Source organism: Oncorhynchus kisutch, unplaced genomic scaffold (genome assembly GCF_002021735.2).
Source record: "Oncorhynchus kisutch isolate 150728-3 unplaced genomic scaffold, Okis_V2 Okis03b-Okis08b_hom, whole genome shotgun sequence".
Classification (NCBI taxonomy): domain Eukaryota; kingdom Metazoa; phylum Chordata; class Actinopteri; order Salmoniformes; family Salmonidae; genus Oncorhynchus; species Oncorhynchus kisutch.
Genome location: NW_022261980.1, coordinates 5,249,313 through 5,272,254, shown reverse-complemented (window position 1 = coordinate 5,272,254; position 22,942 = coordinate 5,249,313). Strand labels below are relative to the sequence as shown.

At 42.3% G+C, this 22,942-nt stretch overlaps 1 protein-coding gene across 1 annotated transcript in view; it reads right to left on the bottom strand.

Annotated features, from left to right (window-relative positions):
• The window catches only part of LOC109880467 (protein mono-ADP-ribosyltransferase PARP14-like), a 48,377-nt gene extending 27,247 nt beyond the window's left edge, over positions 1–21,130 (bottom strand). The window contains 3 exon segments of the mRNA XM_031812427.1: positions 3,643–3,682; positions 8,315–8,418; positions 20,907–21,130. Of these exon segments, the coding sequence (XP_031668287.1) occupies positions 3,643–3,682; positions 8,315–8,418; positions 20,907–21,078 (316 nt within the window). The 5' untranslated portion in view covers positions 21,079–21,130.
• Positions 21,131–22,942: the final 1,812 nt, after the last annotated feature.

The following is a 22,942-nucleotide window of genomic DNA, read 5'->3' as shown; positions in this document are numbered from 1 at the left end:
GCTGCCAGACAAGGCTCCGCTGATAGCCAGATGTAGCAGTGGTAAGGTGTTGGGACTGCTGTTGGGACTCTGAGGTTGGGACAGCTTTATGTAGGCCCTAACAGTTTTGTGGGCACCGTTTGTCACCGTTATAGTGCAATTAATGTATTGTTTAGTGTTGTGTTGTGTAGTGGCTTTGCTGGCATGCATCACCCGTCTTTTTTTTTTTTTTTGCACCAACAAGATTTACATGCTAAAATCGCCACTGCTCCCCTCTATTTTCTGTCTCCCCTTCCTCTGATCCTTTTCTTAACTCCCTTTACTTTCCTTGTTTCCTTGCTCCCTTTCCTTCCCTAGCTTCCTTTCCCCTCCTCCATTCCTACTTCTGTTTCCTTTCCTCCATTCCTAGCTTCCTTTCCTTGTTCCCTATTCCTTCCTTTCATTTCCTCGATTCCTAGACTAATTTCCCCCTTTCCCAGCTCCCTTTCCTAGGAAAGGAGGAAAGAAATGGAGCTAAGAGAGGAGGAGAGGAAAATAAGCAAATTAAGGAAAGAGAGCATGAATAGGAAGAAATTAAGCTAGGAAAGGAAGAAAGGAAAGGGAGCTAGGAAAATAAAATAGGGAAAGGGGTATAGGAAAAGACGGAAAAGAAGCTCAAAGCATAGGAGGAAAGGAAATGAGCTGGGAAAGTCAAATGAGAAAAGGGAGCTAGGAAAGGGAAGATAGCTAGGGAAGGAAGAGATCTAGGAAATAAGGAATGGAAGCTCAGAAAGGATAGGAGGAAAGGGGACTAGGAAAGGAAATTAGAAATGGGAGCCAGGAAAGGAAGAGAAATAGGAAAGGAGGAAAGGGAGCTAGGAAAGGAGGAAAGGAAGTTAAGAAAGAAAAGGAAGCAAGAAAAATAAAAAAAGAACGAAAGCTTCATTCCTCCCTATTAACACCGAAATCATGGTAAACTGTGTGTTTTTGTCAGAAAATAGTCCTAAAATTTCAGAAAGATCAAAAAAAGGTTAAGAAATTATGACATTTTTCGACCCCTTTGTGTCAAAATTGACCCTTGTTGGCGCTTTTAGGCTTTGACATGGACTCTTTGACATGTTTCTCTGTGAACATTTTATTTTTGAAAGTGAAAAACAAAACCAGGAATTTTTTTAACAAGAAAACAGAATTCAGGAAAATCCCAAACTGAATTTTGGAAAAATTAAGAAACTAGAAAAAAGTAGGAAAGAGAGCTAGGAAATGAAAGAAGGAAAGAGAGCTAGGAAATAAAATAAGGAAAGGGATATAGGGAAAAGGGAGGCAGGTAGCCTAGTGGTTAGAGCGTCGAACAAGTAACCGAAAGGTTGCTAGATCGAATCCCCAAGCTGACAAGGTAAAAATCTGTTGTTCTGCCCCTGAACAAGGCAGTTAACCCACGGTTCCTAGACCGTCATTGTAAATAAGAATTTGTTCTGAATTGACTCGCCTAGTAAAATAAAAAGAAAGATAGGAAAGTAGATAGGAGATAAGGTAATGGAGGAAGCTAGGGTAGAAAAGGGAGCTAGGTTAGGAGGAAAGCAATATAGGAATTGAGAAAGTAGGAAAGGGATCTCGGTACAAAGGAAAGGGATCTTGGATAGAAAAGGAGGAGTTAACATGTATGTGGTAGGGAATAACTATGGCCTGTAGATTAGTGACAGACCATCTGCTGTGGGCCTGAAGCTGGACTAGATCAGTTACAGTACCGTGGCTAGATTAATAGTAACACTGAATTGTGTGGCTAGACTAGTGGCAGGGAACTACATCAAGACTGGCAGATCCCAATTGTACAGGAATTGTTTACAATAATCATGAAATGGTGTATGATAAAAAATGATTGTGCAATCCGGTTTCTTAGCTGGTCATGGGTGCACCTCAGCCACGCTCAAGGTACTAACGATATCATAACTGCCATCGATAAAAGACAGGCGTCTTCATCGACCTGGCCAAGGCTTTCGACTCTGTCAATCAACTTATTTTTATCGGCAGACTCAAGGTTTCTCAGATGACAGCCTCCCTTGGTTCACCAACTACTTCGCAGACAGAGTTCAGTGTGTCACATTGGAGGGCCTGTTGTCCGAACCTCTGGCAGTCTCTATGGGGGTACCACAGGGTTCAATTCTCGAGCCGACTCTTTTCTCTGTATATATCAACGATGTTGCTCTTGCTGCGGGTGATTCCCTGATCCACCTCTACACAGACGACACCATTCTGTATACATCTAGCCCTTCTTTGGACACTGTGTTAACTGACCTCCAAACAAGCTTCAATGCCATACAACACTCCTTCCATGGCCTCCAACGGCTCTTAAATGCTAGCAAAACCAAATGCATGCTTTTCAACCATTCGCTGCCCACACCCGCCCTCCTGACTAGCATCACTACTCTGGACGGTTCTGACCTAGAATACGTGGACAACTACAAATACCTATGTGTCTGGCTAGACTGTAAACTCTCCTTCCAGACTCATATCAAACACCTCCAATCCAATTTCAAATCTAGAATCGGCTTTCTATTTCGCAACAAAGCCTCCTTCACTCACGCCGCCAAACTTACCCTAGTAAAACTGACTATCCTACCGATCCTCGACATCGGCGATGTCATCTACAAAATAGCTTCCAATACTCTACTCAGCAAACTGGATGCAGTCTATCACAGTGCCATCCGTTTTGTTACCAAAGCCCATTATACCACCCACCACTGCGACCTGTATGCTCTAGTCGGCTGGCCCTCGCTACAAATTCGTCGCCAGACCCACTGGCTCCAGGTCATCTATAAGTTTATCCTAGGTAAAGCTCCGCCTTATCTCAGCTCACTGGTCACGATAACAACACCCACCCATAGCACGCGCTCCAGCAGGTATATCTCACTGGTCATCCCCAAAGCCAACACCTCCTTTGGCCGCCTTTCCTTCCAGTTCTTTGCTGCCAGTGACTGGAACGAATTGCAAAAATCGCTGAAGCTGGAGACTTACATTTCCCTCACTAACTTTAAACATCAGCTATCTGAGCAGCTAACCGATCGCTGCAGCTGTATATAGTCCATCTGTAAATAGCCCACCCAATCTACCTACTTCATCCCTATATTGTTTTAATTTACTTTTCTGCTCTATTGCACACCAGTATCACTACTTGCACATCATCATCTGCTCATCATCTGCTCATCATCTGCTCATCTATCACTCCAGTGTTAATCTGCTAAATTGTAATTACTTTGCTACTATGGCCTATTTATTGCCTTAACTCCTCACGCCCTTTGCACACACTGTATATATACTTTCTTTTTTAAATATTGTGTAATTGACTGTACACTTGTTTATTCCATGTGTAACTCTGTGTTGTTGTTTGTGTCGCACTGCTTTGCTTTATCTTGGCCAGGTCGCAGTTGTAAATGAGAACTTGTTCTCAACTAGTTTACCTGGTTAAATAAAGGTGAAATAAAAAATGTAATGAAAAATTACAAGATATTTAACACAAAATATTCCTTTCACAAACATTGGACCTAGTCTATGAATCATGAGCAATATACATTTGTGCGTAGGCCATATGTTGAGCATAGATTTCTTAGTACAGCTTTACAGACATATTTCCATCACTACCAAAACAGCCCCTCCCACATAGATCACAATTGAATTTAACCCACTTACCAGTATTTGGTTTGCCTGAGTTGACAGCAGATGGTGTTTCCTAAACATAAAAAAACTTGTGTTATTCCCATTTGTCTTGTTTTTTATATTTTACTATTGAATGGAGAGATGTTTAGGTTTTTTTGTTGATAGAATCACCTACAGAGCATTGACCAAACTACTCTTTCTTAAAACACATGTACTATTAGGGACAGATAGAAATGTACTGGGGGAGGGGTGGTCCAAAATAGGGGAGGGTTGTGTGTTTTTTACTGTGCACAAGGAAGGGTAGTGTATGTTTTTCCTGGTTAATATTTGCTTTTCTGCTTGTATTTTTTCTATGAACAATGACTTGATTTATTGTGCATTCAGAAAGTATTCAGGACACCTTGACTTTTCCACATTTTGTTACGTTACAGCCTTATTCTAAAATGTATTAAATTGTTTCTCCCCCTCATCAATCTACACACAATTCTCCATAAAGACAAAAAAGCAATATATATTTTTTTTTTTTGCTAAAAACTAAAACTAAAATATCACATTTACATATCTATTCAGACCTGTTACTCAGTACTTTGTTGAAGCACCTTTGGCAGCGATTACAGCCTCGAGTCTTCTTGGGTATGACGCTACAAGCTTGGCACACCTGTATTTGGGGAGTTTCTCCCATTCTGCTCTGCAAATCATCTCAAGCTCTGTCAGGTTGGATGGGGAGTGTGGCTGCACAAGTATTTTCAGGTCCCTCCAGAGATGTTTGATCGGGTTCAAGTTCTGGCTCTGGCTGGGCCAATCAAGGACATTCAGAGACTTGTCCTGAAGCCACTCCTGCTTTGACTGTGTGCTTAGGGTCAGTGTCCTGTTGGAAGGTGAACCTTCACACCAGTCTGAGGTGCTGAGTGCTCTGGAGCAGGTTTTCATCAAGGATCTCTCTGTACTTTGCTCCATTCATCTTTCCCTTGATCCTGACTAGTCTCCCAGTCCCTGTCGCTGAAAAATCCCCACAGCATGATGCTGCCACAACCATGCTTAACCGTGGGGATGGTGCCAGGTTTCTTCTAGACGTGACTCTTGGCTATCAGGCCAAAGAGTTCAATCTTGGTTTCATCAGACCAGAGGATCTTCTGAGTCCTTTAGGTGCCTTTTGGGAAACTCAAAGCGGGCTGTCATGTGCCTTTTACTGAGGAGTGGCTTCGGTCTGGCCACTCTACCATAAAGGCCTGATTGGTGGAGTGTTGCAGAGATGGATATCCTTCTGGAAGGTTCTCCCATCTCCACAGAGGAACTCTGGAGCTCTGTCAGAGAGACCATCGGGTTCTTGATCACCTCCTTGACCAAGGCCCTTCTCCCCTGATTGCTCACTTTGACTAGGTGGCCAGCTCTAGGAAGAGTCTTGGTGGTTCCAAACTTTTTCCATTTAAGAATGATGGAGGACACTGTGTTCTTGGGGACCTTTAATACTGAAGAGATGTTTTGGTACCCTTCCACAGATCTGTGCCTCGACACAATCCTGTCTCTGATCTCTACGGACAATTCCTTTGACCTCATGCCTGAGTTTTTGCTCTGACATGCACTGTCAACTGTGGGACCTTATATAGACAGGAGTGTGCCTTTCCAAATAATGTCCAATCAATTTAATTTACCACAGGTGGACTCTAATCAAGTTGTAGAAACAGGATGCACCTGAGCTCAATTTCGAGTCTCATAGCAAAGGGTCTGAATACTTAAGGTATTTCTGTTTTTATTTTTAATACATTTGCAAATATTTCTAAAAACCTGTTTTTGCTTTGTCATTATGGGGTATTGTGTGTAGATTGATGAGGAACAAAATTGATTTAATCAATTTTAGAATAAGGCTGTAACGTAACAAAATGTGGAAAAAGAGAAGGGGTCTGAATACTTTCCCAATGCACTGTACTTTAATATTTCCCTAATAAAGTTTAGAAACATTTGTGATGGTTTGGTTTGGTGTGGTGTGGCTATTATTAAGGTTTACATATTGCAGGCCTATGATATGAAGTCAGTGAGTCCTGGCGCTACAACTGACTTTTACAGTTGAACTTGAGTTGAGGAAGACTGTTTCAGGCCTACCAGAGTTACTCCTATAATCTAATAATATAATGCTGATCTTTATACAAATTATTCTAGTAGAAAATTAACAAATTAGTCTCCTTCTGTATTGCTATATCTGTATAGCAGACGCAGTAGCCATCTGACATAAAGAAATGCATGTTGGTGTCGTAGCATGCCACCGGCATATCTCTCTCTCTATCTCTCTGGGGTTAGGCCTAAGCTTCTCTTCATTTTATATTCAATTAATATTCAATTATGAAAATGATATCATACAGTGGACAACTAAACCTGTAGGCCTGTGCATGCAATGCCTCTGATACATTTAGTGTTAAAATCTCTGACAGCTGGAGTCTTTTATCTCCCTCTCTAACTTTACGCATCAGCTGTCAGAGCAGCTTAACGATCACTGTACCAGTACACAGCCAATCTGTAAATAGCCCACCCGACTACCTCATCCCCATATTATCACTTACCCTCTTGCTCTTTTGCACCCCAGTATCTCTACTTGCACGTCATCATCTGCACATATATCAAACTAGTATTAATGCTAAGTTGTAATTATTTTCGCCTCTATGGCCTATTTATTGCCTACCTTCCTACTCTTCTACATTTGCACACACTGTACATAGATCTTTCTATTTTTCTTTTATTTTGTGTTATTGACTGTACGGTTGTTTATGTGTAACTCTGTGTTGTTGTTTTTGTCGCACTGCTTTGCTTTATCTTGGCCAGGTCGCAGTTGTAAATGACTGGCCTACCTGGAAAAATCTGGATGTCCGTTAAATTTCTCAAATGTCCGGTAAATTAAAATCTTCCCTGTCATGTTGTCCGGTGCCAAATTTCCCCAAAGGAAACTCTGAAATGGTATTGTTCTATGAAGATTTTTGAATATCCGCATTCAAATCTGTCGTGAATTGGATGGAAACCTAGCTATAGACACCTTAAAGACTAGTAATTATGCTAGTCCAGTGTTACTTTGATTATTACTGCACATCACCATTTACCAGCAGCCCCAAACATCTAAAGAATAAGCTACCAGCCAAACAAGCCTGGAAGAATTGGACTTAAACACACCTCTCTTACTCATCTGGAGGTTGAGCATTTTCATCTCTATCTCTGTCATGTGTCTGTATCTATGCAACTGTTTATGTATTTATGTCAAAAATAGGGACCACAATGGAAATAAGTCCCAGACTTCATTGTGCAATACTGGCGACTTTAAAAATCTTTGTGCATATATGTATTTTATAACTGAGAAATAAAATCAATCAATCCAAACTGCAGTGGCCAATTGATGAATGGAAAGTGACATCTGTTACAAAACACCAAAAACGTAATGACATTCGGACATCGTCAAGCCAAGCCTTTGATACTGGCTAAGCCAAGGCAGGGAGAAATGTAGATACTGGCTAAGCCAAGGCAGGGAGAAATGTAGATACTGGCTAAGCCAAGGCAGGGAGAAATGTAGATACTGGCTAAGCCAAGGCAGGGAGAAATGTAGATACTGGCTAAGCCAAGGCAGGGAGAAATGTAGATACTGGCTGAGCCAAGGCAGGGAGAAATGTAGATACTGGCTAAGCCAAGGCAGGGAGAAATGTAGATACTGGCTAAGCCAAGGCAGGGAGAAATGTAGATACTGGCTAAGCCAAGGCAGGGAGAAATGTAGATACTGGCTAAGCCAAGGCAGGGAGAAATGTAGATACTGGCTAAGCCAAGGCAGGGAGAAATGTAGATACTGGCTAAGCCAAGGCAGGGAGAAATGTAGATACTGGCTAAGCCAAGGCAGGGAGAAATGTAGATACTGGCTAAGCCAAGGCAGGGAGAAATGTAGATACTGGCTAAGCCAAGGCAGGGAGAAATGTAGATACTGGCTAAGCCAAGGCAGGGAGAAATGTAGATACTGGCTAAGCCAAGGCAGGGAGAAATGTAGATACTGGCTAAGCCAAGGCAGGGAGAAATGTAGATACTGGCTAAGCCAAGGCAGGGAGAAATGTAGATACAGGCTAAGCCAAGGCAGGGAGAAATGTATTTTCTGTTTGTCCAGATTGATTGTGGTGTTGAAAATGGAAACCATGACATTGAAGTGCCCAAAGTTGGCATGCTTTGTTTATTGGTTGTGTCAGAAATCTGTTGGTGGAAAATGAGTTGCATATATTTTGTGTAATTATAAATACAGCATCAAAATGTTGAAAATCTGATTTCCCCCTATCTGATCATTGTCTGCGCCGGCTCTGAGCGTAATGAAACATGCAGGGAGATTGTGACATCAACTGTGCCATAAAAGCATCCTGAAGTGGAAAAGTCCATTTCTACGTTTATAAACACAGGGTCACTCCAGTTATTATTATTTTTGGTAGTAAACATTATTTTGAGTTAATTCTATGAGGGGGAGGGTGTTCAGTTTATTTGACAGTACAAGGGGAGGGTCATGTGAAAAGAAGTTTTAGTTTGGGAGGGTGCACTTTTTTTACGACACCTTGAGGTGGACCAGCCCCTCCTCCCCAGAAAATATTGATCTGTCCTCAAAATCATGGCACTGTATATAAGATTTTGGAAAAAAGACACCAACAGTGTCTTGAGGCTGTAAAAGGATCATGATTGGACATTTTAAGGGACCACTGACCTGTGAACTTGTGACCCCATCTGGTGGCAGTCGAACAGTCAGTTTCAGTACTCCTTGATCCAACTTGATCTCATGCACTTGCTTCCCCAAAACCTTCTGCCTGGCTGTGCATGGGACAGAAAATACACAATCTTACCAATTTATAAAGCTCCAAAGTTTGAAACCAGCAACTGAAATCACAGCCGTGAGTAGCAACACTTGTTTCCTACAGACAACAGTATTCCTATTCTCTATACTTGACCTTGGGTATCACTTTATTTGTGTTTTACCAAACAGGTGCTTTGTAGATGTTCAGGAAATAACCATCTAACTGACACCAACATTTCAACTAACCAGGGAACTGTCATTGCTTGTCAGCGTCATATGGCCCGGTCCAAGATGGCGTAGCAGTGCAGATGTGGTTTGTTGTCCTCTTGTTTGCTTTTTGTAATTTCATATTTCTTGTATATATTCCAATCTCTTATTCCATGTTTAAATTAAATATACCTTCCGGTAACACGCCTCACTCAATGTGACACGGATCCACAATTTTTTTTGACCCTATAGCCAAAACTTTCATCAGAACGTAGCCAGCTAAGTTACTAGCCATTTAGTCATTGTTTGCCACCATCTTCAACTGAGTGACCCAGCCCCGAAGCTAGCCCTGAGCCAGGCGCATCTCCCGGCTAGCAAACGAAATTCCCACAACTACAATACCTCTTTCACCATCTGGCCCGGTCCCTTCGTCGATACGGCACCCCGCCGTACCACCATGATTGGTCCGCAGACGTAATTCCACCAGCTGTGCCTTCAACCGGCCTTTAACGGATGACGTGTTTCCACACCCGTGCTTCACGGTTGGGATGGTGTTCTTGGGTTGTACTCATCCTTCTTCTTCTTTCAAACATGGTGAGTGGAGTTTAAACCAAAAAGCTCTATTTTTGTCTCATCAGACCACATGACCTTCTCCCATTCCTCCTCTGGATCATCCAGATGGTCATTGGCAAACTTCAGACGGGCCTGGACATGCGCTGGCTTGAGCAGGGGGACCTTGCGTGTGCTGCAGGATTTTAATCCATGACGGTGTAATGTGTTACTAACGGCATGGATTAAAATCCTGCATTTTTTAAAAGCCTGTGAATGTGGAATGTGTTTTGTTGGTTGATTGAAAAACAACTTTTTTTTGTTGAAAGAAATAATAATCTCCAGCACCATCACCTCCAACATCAACATGTGTAAACAACATCAACATGTTTAAACAGCAGGTATTTATTGCAGTCAAAAAGATAGAAGAAGATGCATGTTACCAATGACAGAAACACTGCCATATTCTATTGTCCATCATGTCATTGTAATACTGGAGTGGGCGAAATCATGGTCACACAGAGTGTTTCTTGGTAGTCTTCAAAAAATCTACTTCGAAAACAAAGGTATACACCTCACACAAATGGTTAAACACCTGTACCATGTCAGATATACAGTTGAAATGTATACCATTTTGAGTTTGCATCCCACACTATATACATCACAGACAACTGAGATATAACAAACTTTTCTTTTTTCTTATTTTACTATTTGCTACATTGTAGAATTATAGTGAAGACATCAAAACTATGAATTAACACATGGAATCATGTACTAACCAAAAAACTGTTAAACAAATGAAAATATATGTTTTAGATTTTAGATTCTTCAAAGTAGCCACCCTTTGCCTTGATGACAGCTTTGCACACTTGGCATTCTCTCAACCAGCGTCACCTGTAATGCTTTCCCAACAGTCTTGAAGGAGTTCCCACATATACTGAGCACTTGATTGCTACTTTTCCTTCACTCTGCAGTCCAACTCATCCCAAACCATCTCAACTGGGTTGAGGTTGAGTGATTGTTGATGCCAGGTCATCTGATGCAGCACTCCATCACTCTCCTTCTTGGTCAAATAGCTCTTACACAGTCTGGAGGTGTGTTGGGTCATTATTCTGTTGAAAAACAAATGATAGTCCCACTAAGCGCAAACCAGATGAGATGGCGTATCGCTGCAGAATGCTGTGGTAGCCATGCTGGTTAAGTGTGCCTTGAATTGTAAATAAATCACTGACAGTGTCAGCAGCAAAGCACCATCACACCTCCTCCATGCTTCACGGTGGGAACCACACATGCGGAGATCGTCGGTTCATCTACTCTGCGTCTCACAAAGAAGCGTTGGTTGGAACCAGAAAATCTCACATTTGGACTCATCAGACCGGTCTAATGTCCATTGCTTATGTTGCTTGGCCCAAGCAGTCTTTTCTTCTTATTGGTGTCCTTTAGAAGTGGTTTCTTTGCAGCAATTCGACCATGAATGCCTGATTCACACAGTCTCCTCTGACCAGTTGATGTTGAGATGTGACTGTTTCTTGAACTGCAAAAGGGCTGCAATCTAAGGCTGGTAACTCTAATGAACTTATCCTCTGCAGGAGAGGTAACTCTAGGTCTTCCTTTCCTGTGGTGGTCCTCATGGGAGCGGTTTCATCATAGCTCTTGATGGCTTTTGCGACTGCACTTGAAGAAACTTTCAAAGTTCTTTACATTTTCAGAATGACTTACCTTCAGGTCTTAAAGTAATGATGGACTGTCGTTTATCTTTGCTTATTGGAGCTGTTCTTGCCATAATATGGACTTGGTCGATTACCAAATAGTGCTATATTCTGTATACCCCATCTACCTTGTCACAACACAACTGATTGGATCAAACACATTAAGAAAGAAAGAAATTCCACAAATGAACTTTTAACAAGGCACACCTGTTTAATGTAAAGCATTCCAGTTCCTCATGAATCTGGTTGAGAGAATGCCAAGTGTGTGCAAAGCTGTCTTCAAGGCAAAGGGTGGCTACTTTGAAGAATCTAGTATATACACTTTTTTGGTTACATAATGATTCCATATGTGTTAATTCATGTAGAAAATAGTAAAAACAAAGAACAACCCTGGAATGAGTAGGTGTGTCCAAACTTTTGACTGGTACTGTGTATATATATATATATATATATGTCATGCAATAAAATGCAAATTAAATACTTAAAAATCATACCATGTGAGTTTCTGGATTTTTGTTTTAGATTCCGTCTCTCACAGTTGAAGTGTACCTATGATTTAAAAAATTATAGACCTCTACATGCTTTGTAAGTAGGAAACACTGCCGATTTTGCAGGTTATCAAATACTTGTTCTCCCCACTGTATATACAGTGCCTTGCGAAAGTATTCAGCCCCCTTGAACTTTGCGACCTTTTGCCACATTTCAGGCTTCAAACATAAAGATATAAAACTGTATTTTTTTGTGAAGAATCAACAACAAGTGGGACACAATCATGAAGTGGAACGACATTTATTGGATATTTCAAACTTTTTTAACAAATCAAAAACTGAAAAATTGGGCGTGCAAAATTATTCAGCCCCTTTACTTTCAGTGCAGCAAACTCTCTCCAGAAGTTCAGTGAGGATCTCTGAATGAGCCAATGTTGACCTAAATGACTAATGATGATAAATACAATCCACCTGTGTGTAATCAAGTCTCCGTATAAATGCACCTGCACTGTGATAGTCTCAGAGGTCCGTTAAAAGCGCAGAGAGCATCATGGTGGCCAAGGTGGCATAGCAGTTCAGACGTCTTTTGTCCTCGTCTTGTCGTGTCCTGTATATATATATATTTACAACTTTTTCACATACATTTTATTTTTATTTTCCATCAACTCATCTTCAAAACACTCTCCTGCAACCCGCCTCACCAATGTATATTTATAAAAAAGTATTATTTACCTCAGATCTGTAATCCTCCAAGAAGCTAGCCAGAAACTCCAAGAAGCTAGCCTGAAACTAGCCAGAAGCTAATCCAGAAGCTAGTTCAGAAGCTAGTTAGCTCCTTTACTGGCAAATCGTTAATATTCAGCTAACCACGGTTTGTGGTCATCAGCTATCCTTTAGCTCGAAAATCTATCGCCAGTTCTGTACGGCGCAGCGCGGCTCGGAACGGAACATACCGGACCAATTTTTCTCTCCATGTCCCTGGATTTCGACTGCTCTCTGGACATTCATACCCGGATCTCACAGCTAGCTAGCTGCTATCCGTGTGACTATCGGCCTTCGTCGATTCCGGAGCAAACATCAATTATTCCGGAGCTAGCAAGCTCCGTCAATCACTCCTGAGTTCCATCAATCACACCTGGGCTGCAGTCACCTATCCGGACCCGTTTTACTGCCTTCGCGGAGCCCCACCGGGCCTTCACAACTGGACTGCCGACGTTATCTACCCGAAGGAGTTATTCGGCTGGCTCCTCCGTCGCGACGTTACCTGAACGCCCATCTGCGGCCTGCTAACCGTTAGCTGTCTTACCGGCTGCTATCTGAATAGACAATCGGACAATTTTTTATAATTTATTTTATTTTATTTTTTATTATTATGTTTTCTTCTTGGGCCTCTATAACTATATCTATTGTTTTTATTTTTGTTGTTGTTGTGTGATTTGGATTAATCCCCTCTACCACACGGAACCCCACTAATCTACTGACGGAACGTAAGGGGTGGCTAACAGACCTCCATCCTATGCTAGCTTGCTACCGATGCCCTGGCTAGCTGTCTAAATCACCAACCAACCTCTCCACTCACCGGACCCTTTTGATCACTCGACTAAGCATGCCTATCCTTAATGTCAATATGTCTTGTCCATTTCTGTTCTGGTTAGTGTTTATTGGCTTATTTCACTGTAGAGCCTCTAGTCCTGCTCACTATACCTTATCCAACCTATTAGTTCCACCACCCACACATGCAATGACATCTCCTGGTTTCAACGATGTTTCTAGAGACAATATCTCTCTCTTCATCACTCAATACCTAGGTTTACCTCCACTGTATTCACATCCTACCATACATTTGTCTGTACATTATACCTTGATGCTATTTTATCGCCCCCAGAAACCTCCTTTTACTCTATGTTCCAGACGTTCTAGACGACCAATTCTCATAGCTTTTAGCCGTACCCTTATTCTACTCCTCCTATGTTCCTCTGGCGATGTAGAGGTGAATCCAGGCCCTGCAGTGCCTAGCTCCACTCCTATTCCCCAGGCGCTCTCTTTTGACGACTTCTGTAACCGTAATAGCCTTGGTTTCATGCATGTTAACATTAGAAGCCTCCTCCCTAAGTTTGTTCTATTCACTGCTTTAGCACACTCTGCCAACCCGGATGTTCTAGCTGTGTCTGAATCCTGGCTTAGGAAGACCACCAAAAACTCAGACATTTTAATTCCAAACTACAACATTTTCAGACAAGATAGAACTGCCAAAGGGGGCGGTGTTGCAATCTACTGCAAAGATAGCCTGCAGAGTTCTGTCCTACTATCCAGGTCTGTACCCAAACAATTTGAACTTCTACTTTTAAAAATCCACCTCTCTAAAAACAAGTCTCTCACCGTTGCCGCCTGCTATAGACCACCCTCTGCCCCCAGCTGTGCTCTGGACACCATATGTGAACTGATTGCCCCCCATCTATCTTCAGAGTTCGTGCTGCTAGGCGACCTAAACTGGAACATGCTTAACACCCCAGCCATCCTACAATCTAAACTTGATGCCCTCAATCTCACACAAATAATCAATGAACCTACCAGGTACCTCCCCAAAACCTTAAACACGGGCACCCTCATAGATATCATCCTAACCAACTTCCCCTCTAAATACACCTCTGCTGTCTTCAACCAAGATCTCAGCGATCACTGCTTCATTGCCTGCATCCGTAATGGGTCAGCGGTCAAACGACCTCCACTCATCACTGTAAAACGCTCCCTGAAACACTTCTGCGAGCAGGCCTTTCTAATCGACCTGGCCGGGGTATCCTGGAAGGATATTGATCTCATCCCGTCAGTAGAGGATGCCTGGATATTTTTTTTAAATGCCTTCCTAACCATCTTAAATAAACATGCCCCATTCAAGAAATTTAGAACCAGGAACAGATATAGCCCTTGGTTCTCCCCAGACCTGACTGCCCTTAACCAACACAAAAACATCCTATGGCGTTCTGCATTAGCATCGAACAGCCCCCGTGATATGCAGCTGTTCAGGGAAGCTAGAAATCATTATACACAGGCAGTTAGAAAAGCCAAGGCTAGCTTTTTCAAGCAGAAATTTGCTTCCTGCAACACTAACTCAAAAAAGTTCTGGGACACTGTAAAGTCCATGGAGAATAAGAACACCTCCTCCCAGCTGCCCACTGCACTGAAGATAGGAAACACTGTCACCACTGATAAATCCACCATAATTGAGAATTTCAATAAGCATTTTTCTACGGCTGGCCATGCTTTCCACCTGGCTACTCCTACCCCGGACAACAGCACTGCACCCCCAACAGCAACTCGCCCAAGCCTTCCCCATTTCTCCTTCTCCCAAATCCATTCAGCTGATGTTCTGAAAGAGCTGCAAAATCTGGACCCCTACAAATCAGCCGGGCTAGACAATCTGGACCCTTTCTTTCTAAAATTATCTGCCGAAATTGTTGCCACCCCTATTACTAGCCTGTTCAACCTCTCTTTCGTGTCGTCTGAGATTCCCAAAGATTGGAAAGCAGCTGCGGTCATCCCCCTCTTCAAAGGGGGGGACACTCTTGACCCAAACTGCTACAGACCTATATCTATCCTACCGTGCCTTTCTAAGGTCTTCGAAAGCCAAGTCAACAAACAGATTACCGACCATTTCGAATCTCACCATACCTTCTCTGCTATGCAATCTGGTTTCAGAGCTGGTCATGGGTGCACCTCAGCCACGCTCAAGGTCCTAAACGATATCTTAACCGCCATCGATAAGAAACATTACTGTGCAGCCGTATTCATTGATCTGGCCAAGGCTTTCGACTCTGTCAATCACCATATCCTCATCGGCAGACTCGACAGCCTTGGTTTCTCAAATGATTGCCTCGCCTGGTTCACCAACTACTTCTCTGATAGAGTTCAGTGTGTCAAATCGGAGGGTCTGCTGTCCGGACCTCTGGCAGTCTCTATGGGGGTGCCACAGGGTTCAATTCTTGGACCGACTCTCTTCTCTGTATACATCAATGAGGTCGCTCTTGCTGCTGGTGAGTCCCTGATCCACCTCTACGCAGACGACACCATTCTGTATACTTCCGGCCCTTCTTTGGACACTGTGTTAACAACCCTCCAGGCAAGCTTCAATGCCATACAACTCTCCTTCCGTGGCCTCCAATTGTTCTTAAATACAAGTAAAACTAAATGCATGCTCTTCAACCGATCGCTACCTGCACCTACCCGCCTGTCCAACATCACTACTCTGGACGGCTCTGACTTAGAATACATGGACAACTACAAATACTTAGGTGTCTGGTTAGACTGTAAACTCTCCTTCCAGACCCATATCAAACATCTCCAATCCAAAGTTAAATCTAGAATTGGCTTCCTATTTCGCAACAAAGCATCCTTCACTCATGCTGCCAAACATACCCTTGTAAAACTGACCATCCTACCAATCCTCGACTTTGGCGATGTCATTTACAAAATAGCCTCCAATACCCTACTCAACAAATTGGATGCAGTCTATCACAGTGCAATCCGTTTTATCACCAAAGCCCCATATACTACCCACCATTGCGACCTGTACGCTCTCGTTGGCTGGCCCTCGCTTCATACTCGTCGCCAAACCCACTGGCTCCATGTCATCTACAAGACCCTGCTAGGTAAAGTCCCCCCTTATCTCAGCTCGCTGGTCACCATAGCATCTCCCACCTGTAGCACACGCTCCAGCAGGTATATCTCTCTAGTCACCCCCAAAACCAATTCTTTCTTTGGCCGCCTCTCCTTCCAGTTCTCTGCTGCCAATGACTGGAACGAACTACAAAAATCTCTGAAACTGGAAACACTTATCTCCCTCACTAGCTTTAAGCACCAACTGTCAGAGCAGCTCACAGATTACTGCACCTGTACATAGCCCACCTATAATTTAGCCCAAACAACTACCTCTTTCCCAACTGTATTTAATTTTTATTTATTTATTTATTTTGCTCCTTTGCACCCCATTATTTTTTTATTTCTACTTTGCACATTCTTCCATTGCAAAACTACCATTCCAGTATTTTACTTGCTATATTGTATTTACTTTGCCATCATGGCCTTTTTTGCCTTTACCTCCCTTCTCACCTCATTTGCTCACATTGTATATAGACTTGTTTATACTGCATTATTGACTGTATGTTTGTTTTTACTCCATGTGTAACTCTGTGTCGTTTTATCTGTCGAACTGCTTTGCTTTATCTTGGCCAGGTCGCAATTGTAAATGAGAACTTGTTCTCAACTTGCCTACCTGGTTAAATAAAGGTAAAATAAAAAATAAAATAAAATGAAGAACAAGGAACACACCAGGCAGGTCCGAGATACTGTTGTGAAGAAGTTTAAAGCCGGTTTTATATCTTTATGTTTGAAGCCTGAAATGTGGCAAAAGGTCGCAAAGTTCAAGGGGGCAGAATACTTTCGCAAGGCACTGTATACACTGCTCCAAAAAAGAAAAGGAACACTAAAATAACACATCCTGGATCTGAATGAATGAAATATTCTTATTAAATACTTTTTTCTTTACATAGTTGAATGTTCTGACAACAAAATCACACAAAAATTATCAATGGAAATCAAATTTATCAACCCATGGAGGTCTGGATTTGGTGTCACACTCAAAATTAAAGTGGAAAACCACACTACAGGCTAATCCAACTTTGATGTAATGTCCTTAAAACAAGTCAAAATGAGGCTCAGTAGTGTGTGTGGCCTCCACGTGCCTGTATGACCTCCCTACAACGCCTGCGCATGCTCCTGATGAGGTGGCAGGTGGTCTCCTGAGGGATCTCCTCCCAGACCTGGACTAAAGCATCCGCCAACTCCTGGACAGTCTATGGTGCAATGTGGCGTTGGTGGATGGAGTGAGACATGATGTCCCAGATGTGCTCAATTGGATTCAGGTCTGGGGAACGGCAGTCCATAACATCAATGCCTTCCTCTTGCAGGAACTGCTGACACACTCCAGCCACATGAGGTCTAGCATTGTCTTGCATTAGGAGGAACCCAGGGCCAAATGCACCAGCATATGGTCTCATAAGGTGTCTGAGGATCTCATCTCGGTACCTAATGGCAGTCATGCTACCTCAGGCAAGCACATTGAGGGCTGTGCGGCCCCCCAAAGAAATGCCACCGCACACCATGACTGACCCACCGCCAAACCGGTCATGCTGGAGGATGTTGCAGGTAGCCGAACGTTCTCCACGGCGTCTCCAGACTCTGTCACGTATGTCACATGTGCTCAGTGTGAACCTGCTTTCATCTGTGAAGAGCACAGGGCGCCAGTGGCGAATTTGCCAATCTTGGTGTTCTCTGGCAAATGCCAAACGTCCTGCACGGTGTTGGGCTGTAAGCACAACCCCCACCTATTGACGTCGGGCCCTCATACCACCCTCATGGAGTCTGTTTCTGACCGTTTGAGCAGACACATGCACATTTGTGGCCTGCTGGAGCTAATTTTGCTGGGCTCTGGCAGTGCTCCTCCTGCAGGGCTCTGGCAGTGCTCCTCCTGCTCTTCCTTGCGGAGGTAGCGGTCCTGCTGCTGGGTTGTTGCCCTCCTACGGTCTCCTCCACGTCTCCTGATGTACCGACCTGTCTCCTGGTAGCGCCTCCATGCTCTGGACACTACGCTGACAGACACAGCAAACCTTTTTGCCACAGCTCGCATTGATGTGCCATCCTGGATGAGCTGCACTACCTGAGCCACTTGTGTGGGTTGTAGACTCATGCTACCACAAGAGTGAAAGCACCGCCAGCATTCAAAAGTGACCAAAGCATCAGCCAGGAAGCATAGGAACTGAGAAGTGGTCTGTGGTCACCACCTGCAGAACCACTCCTTTATTGGGGGTGTCTTGCTAATTGCCTATAATTTCCAGCTGTTGTCTATTCCATTTGCACAACAGCATGTGGAATTTATTGTCAATCAGTGTTGCTTCCCCCCCCTTTGCCCCCAACAGCCTCAATTTGTGGTGACATGGACTCTGGATACATCAAAGGTACCCCAGTAAGAACATTGGGGGCAGAAAGTAAGAACAAGTAGACATAGATGTTTACTGCAGGGTGTGATGAAATCTTTCAACTTTCACTTTATTCCTGACTAGCTTCACTAGAATAAACTGTGGCTGCTGTTCAGAATTCTCTGGAAGCCTCTTCCTGTTGGCAAACAGTCTGAAGCTTGTGAGGGATTCTCTACATTACATACAGTCTCTGCCCTAGCCTAGTCATTCAGCTGCCCAGAGATCAGGTTACTCTGCTGAATTTGAGTGATGAATGGAGAAATAGTGCTTGTTTAAAGGCCCAGTGCAGTGAAAAACATGAATTACCTGTGTTTTATATACATTTCCACGCTATGAGGTTGGAATAATACTGGCCCCTAAGACTTAAACAAATGTTTACAGATTTGATTTGATTCTATGCACCATTGAGAGAAATTTCGACACTGAATAGCTGTCTACCACCCGGTTACTCAAACCTGCACCTTAGAGGCTGTTGCCCTATGTGCATAGACATAGAACACTGGTCACTTTAATAATGCTGCACACTATTCTACCTACTTCATATGAATATACTGTATTCTAGTCAAGGCCTATCCAATAGCTGTACAAATACTATTCTATCCTACGTATTCTTCAGATATACCACATTCTATCCATACACTGTCCATAAGGTCTTTACATCCCATCATATATACACTACCGTTCAAAAGTTTGGGGTCACTTAGAAATGTATTGTTTTGAAAGAAAAGCACATTTTTTGTCCATTAAAATAACTAAATTACTATTGTAGCTGGAAACGGCTGATTTTTTAAAATGGAATATCTACATAGGCGTACAGAGGCCCATTATCAGCAACCATCACTCCTGTGTTCCAATGCCACATTGTGTTAGCTAATACAAGTTTATCATTTTAAAAGGCTAGTTGGTCATTAGAAAACCCTTTTGCAATTATGTTAGCACAGCTGAAAACTGTTGTTCTGATTAAAGAAGCAATAAAACTGGCCTTCTTGTGACTAGTTGAGTATCTGGAGCATCAGCATTTGTGGGTTCGATTACAGGCTCAAAATGGCCAGAAACAGGAAGCAGGTGAGCTGGATGTTTTGTGGTGGAAAAAAATAGCCGGTCAAGCAGAACACGTCAACACTGTTACCCATTGATAGACAGGATAGAAATGTTTTAACGTAAATTTTTTGGGTGAAGCTTGATTTCAATTGCCCCTCCCTGTGCACATAACAAGCATCCATTCCTTCTGTCACAAGGGAATTCATGGCTGATTTAAGATTAAATCGTCAACCCTGTTACGGTCAACACAAGTTACCGTCAACCCTGTTACGGTCAACACAAGTTACCGTCAACCCTGTTACGGTCAACACAAGTTACCGTCAACCCTGTTACGGTCAACACAAGTTACCGTCAACCCTGTTACGGTCAACACAAGTTACCGTCAACCCTGTTACGGTCAACACAAGTTACCGTCAACCCTGTTACGGTCAACACAAGTTACCGTCAACCCTGTTACGGTCAACACAAGTTACCGTCAACCCTGTTACGGTCAACACAAGTTACCGTCAACCCTGTTACTTTATTTGACACATAATAAGATGTAGTTTTTTCTTGAGGTGAGAAAACAACATGTTTTTTCTTTTAGTTGAACATGTGCTCTTTATGACAATGTGAAAGTGTGAAATAAAAACATTTGAGGACCAAGTTACACCACCCAAAAGGCACTCAACTGGTGGACCGACCCAATTATCATAGGAATAGCCTACAATAATTTACATAACATATTCAAAACCAATTATATTTTCCCATTTAAATGTACAGAAAATACACATTTCAGAAAACCATGTGGCTCCAAATGTGTTAATTGCGTAACTTAAATGTCCTTTTGATTTAACATGGGATGTGAAGTTGACGCTTCAATCTTTATATGTGAAAAAACAAAAGTACAATTTTACAAAATCACGTGTTTTTAGATGTGAAATGTCTGAAAGTGGCTTCACATATTTAGTTTACATTTGACCTTTCCATTAGGACAATGAAAATAAATGAGGGTTGTTATTTCATAATAGTATATCTTATAAACAACCTTATTGTAACGTTCGTCGTCTTCCTCTGATGAGGAGTAAGAGAGGTCGGACCAATTTGCAGCGTGGTAAGTGTCCATTTTAATAAGACAAACTGAACACTACAAAAATACAAAGTGAAACAAACAAAACGGTCCCGTGTGGTAACAAACACTAACACGGAAAATAATCACCCACCACTCAAAAGTGAACCCAGGCTACCTAAATATGGTTCTCAATCGGGGACAACGATAAACAGCTGCCTCTGATTGAGAACCATACCAGGCCAAACACAGAAATCCCAAAACATAGAAAAAGGAACATAGACAACCCACCCAACTCACGCCCTGACCATACTAAAACAAAGACATAATAAAAGAACTACGGTCAGAACATGACACTTATGTCTTTGATGTCAGTATGCACATTAACCTGTATAATTTGTGGAAAAACAAGTGCACATGAATAAAACTTACCCTCCTCTGTCCGGAACCACACAACTGCTCTTTGTCCATTTGAGACTTCAACTAGACAATCACCACCGTTGGACTTTTTACTCTGGAAATATTTGATCAACTTGTTTTGTACTTTGGGGACATCATGGTTTCCTAGCTCAACAAGCAGAGAGAACGAGTATGCTTCTGCCATTGCTGCTGGCCATCAAAGAATGAACAAATATGTAGGCTGCTGTAGAGATAGACAGCGCATTCACTGCAGGGTGAGGTGTGTTCTTTCTGGTTTCACTTTCGCTTATGTTTTTGTGAAAAAAGATCTTATTTGACAATGAAACATTATATTGCAGCAACATAACAAACAGTAGATTACAAATAAACAGATCACAGACATGATTCATTCAAGACAATGAAAAAACAACAACTAAGGGCTGTGTAGTAAATCCTTTATTTTCAGGAACGCACAAAAATGTGTGATACTTGGTGACAAAACTGCTGCAGACAGAATTTGTCAGCAGAATTCGTCAAGACTTAATTTTGCCATGTGGTGCCTTATCTTAGCTGTAAATCAAACTCTACACAAAGTGAAACTAAAATGTCATTTTAGGCATTAATCCTGAATGGTTAGGGATAGGGTTAAGGGATAGTTTAGGTATAAGGTTTGTGAAAGGCTTAAAACAAAAAACAGTATGTAATACTAATCTATTTATATGAGAGAACTCGTTTTTTATTTCATTTTATTTACCTTGTGTTGATGAATAAGTATATGAGAAACGAGACCAAGTCGAGACGCTGGACAAGGCGGATACGGTATAGTAAAGGCAGTTTATTCAAGAGTAATGATATCTGGCAAAACGTGCACGGCTCCGTTTCGTCAAGTTCTCATGCGAACCATTGGAAAAAAAGAGACCGGACACATATCGTACAGTTCATTTTATACATTGAAAGGACGTAGGTAGATTCTGGTAGTCCTGGCTTCTGGTAGGTTGTTTGTATATGATAGACAGTCTCCTCCAGCCTGGTGTCAGTATCCCATTGGTTCTCGACAGAGTTCTTTGTCTTTGGAGCCCATCCAGAAGGGGAGGGTCTGCGTGTGTGTAAGTGTGTGCGTTCCTGTCTTGGCAAGTCTGTGTGTCTTTTCAGTGAGTGTGTGTGTGAGAGATATCCTGTATGGGCCCTACCATGTTTTACTGTGAAAATACGTTGCTATGTGTTGTCTCAGTTATAGCAATGCAATAGCAGTAAGCTGGTCATTTGCATAGGAAATAGCACTTCATTACACTTGTCAAATTGAACTAAGATAAAAGGAAAGAGTTGTATGCTAAACATCCAGCAGTGGTTCGCAAATGGTTTTGTTTTGGTCTGGAAAATTCACCTGTGTCACGTTCTGACCTTTATTTCCTTTGTTTTGTATTTATTTAGTATGGTCAGGGCGTGAGTTGGGTGGGCAGTCTATGTTTGTTTTTCTATCATTTGGGTATTTCTATGTTTCGGCCTAGTATGGTTCTCAATCAGAGGCAGGTGTCATTAGTTGTCTCTGATTGAGAATCATACTTAGGTAGCCTGGGTTTCACTGTGTTTGTGGGTGATTGTTCCTGTCTTTGTGTTTTGCACCAGATGGGACTGTTTTAGGTTTTCTCACATTTGTTGTTTTTGTTAGTTCTCGTGTAGTTTCTTTATAAATTAAAGAATATGAATAACCACCACGCTGCGCTTTGGTCCGCCTCTCCTTCAGATGAAGAAAACCATTACAACCTGGTCGCCTCAGTCGCCACCCGATATTCATATTGCGGGTGGGAAAAATCCAGTAAAATGCAACATGGGAAATTATTTACTGAAAAATATATAAATGCAACATATAAAGTGTTGGTCATGTTTCATGAGCTGAAATACAAGATCCCAGAAATGTTCCTTATGCACAAAAAGCTTATTTCTCTCAAATTTTGTGCACAAATTTGTTTATATCCCTGTTAGTGAGCATTTCTCCTTTGCCAAGATAATCCATCTACCCGACAGGTGTGGCATATCAAGAGGCTGATTAAACAGCATGATCATTGCAC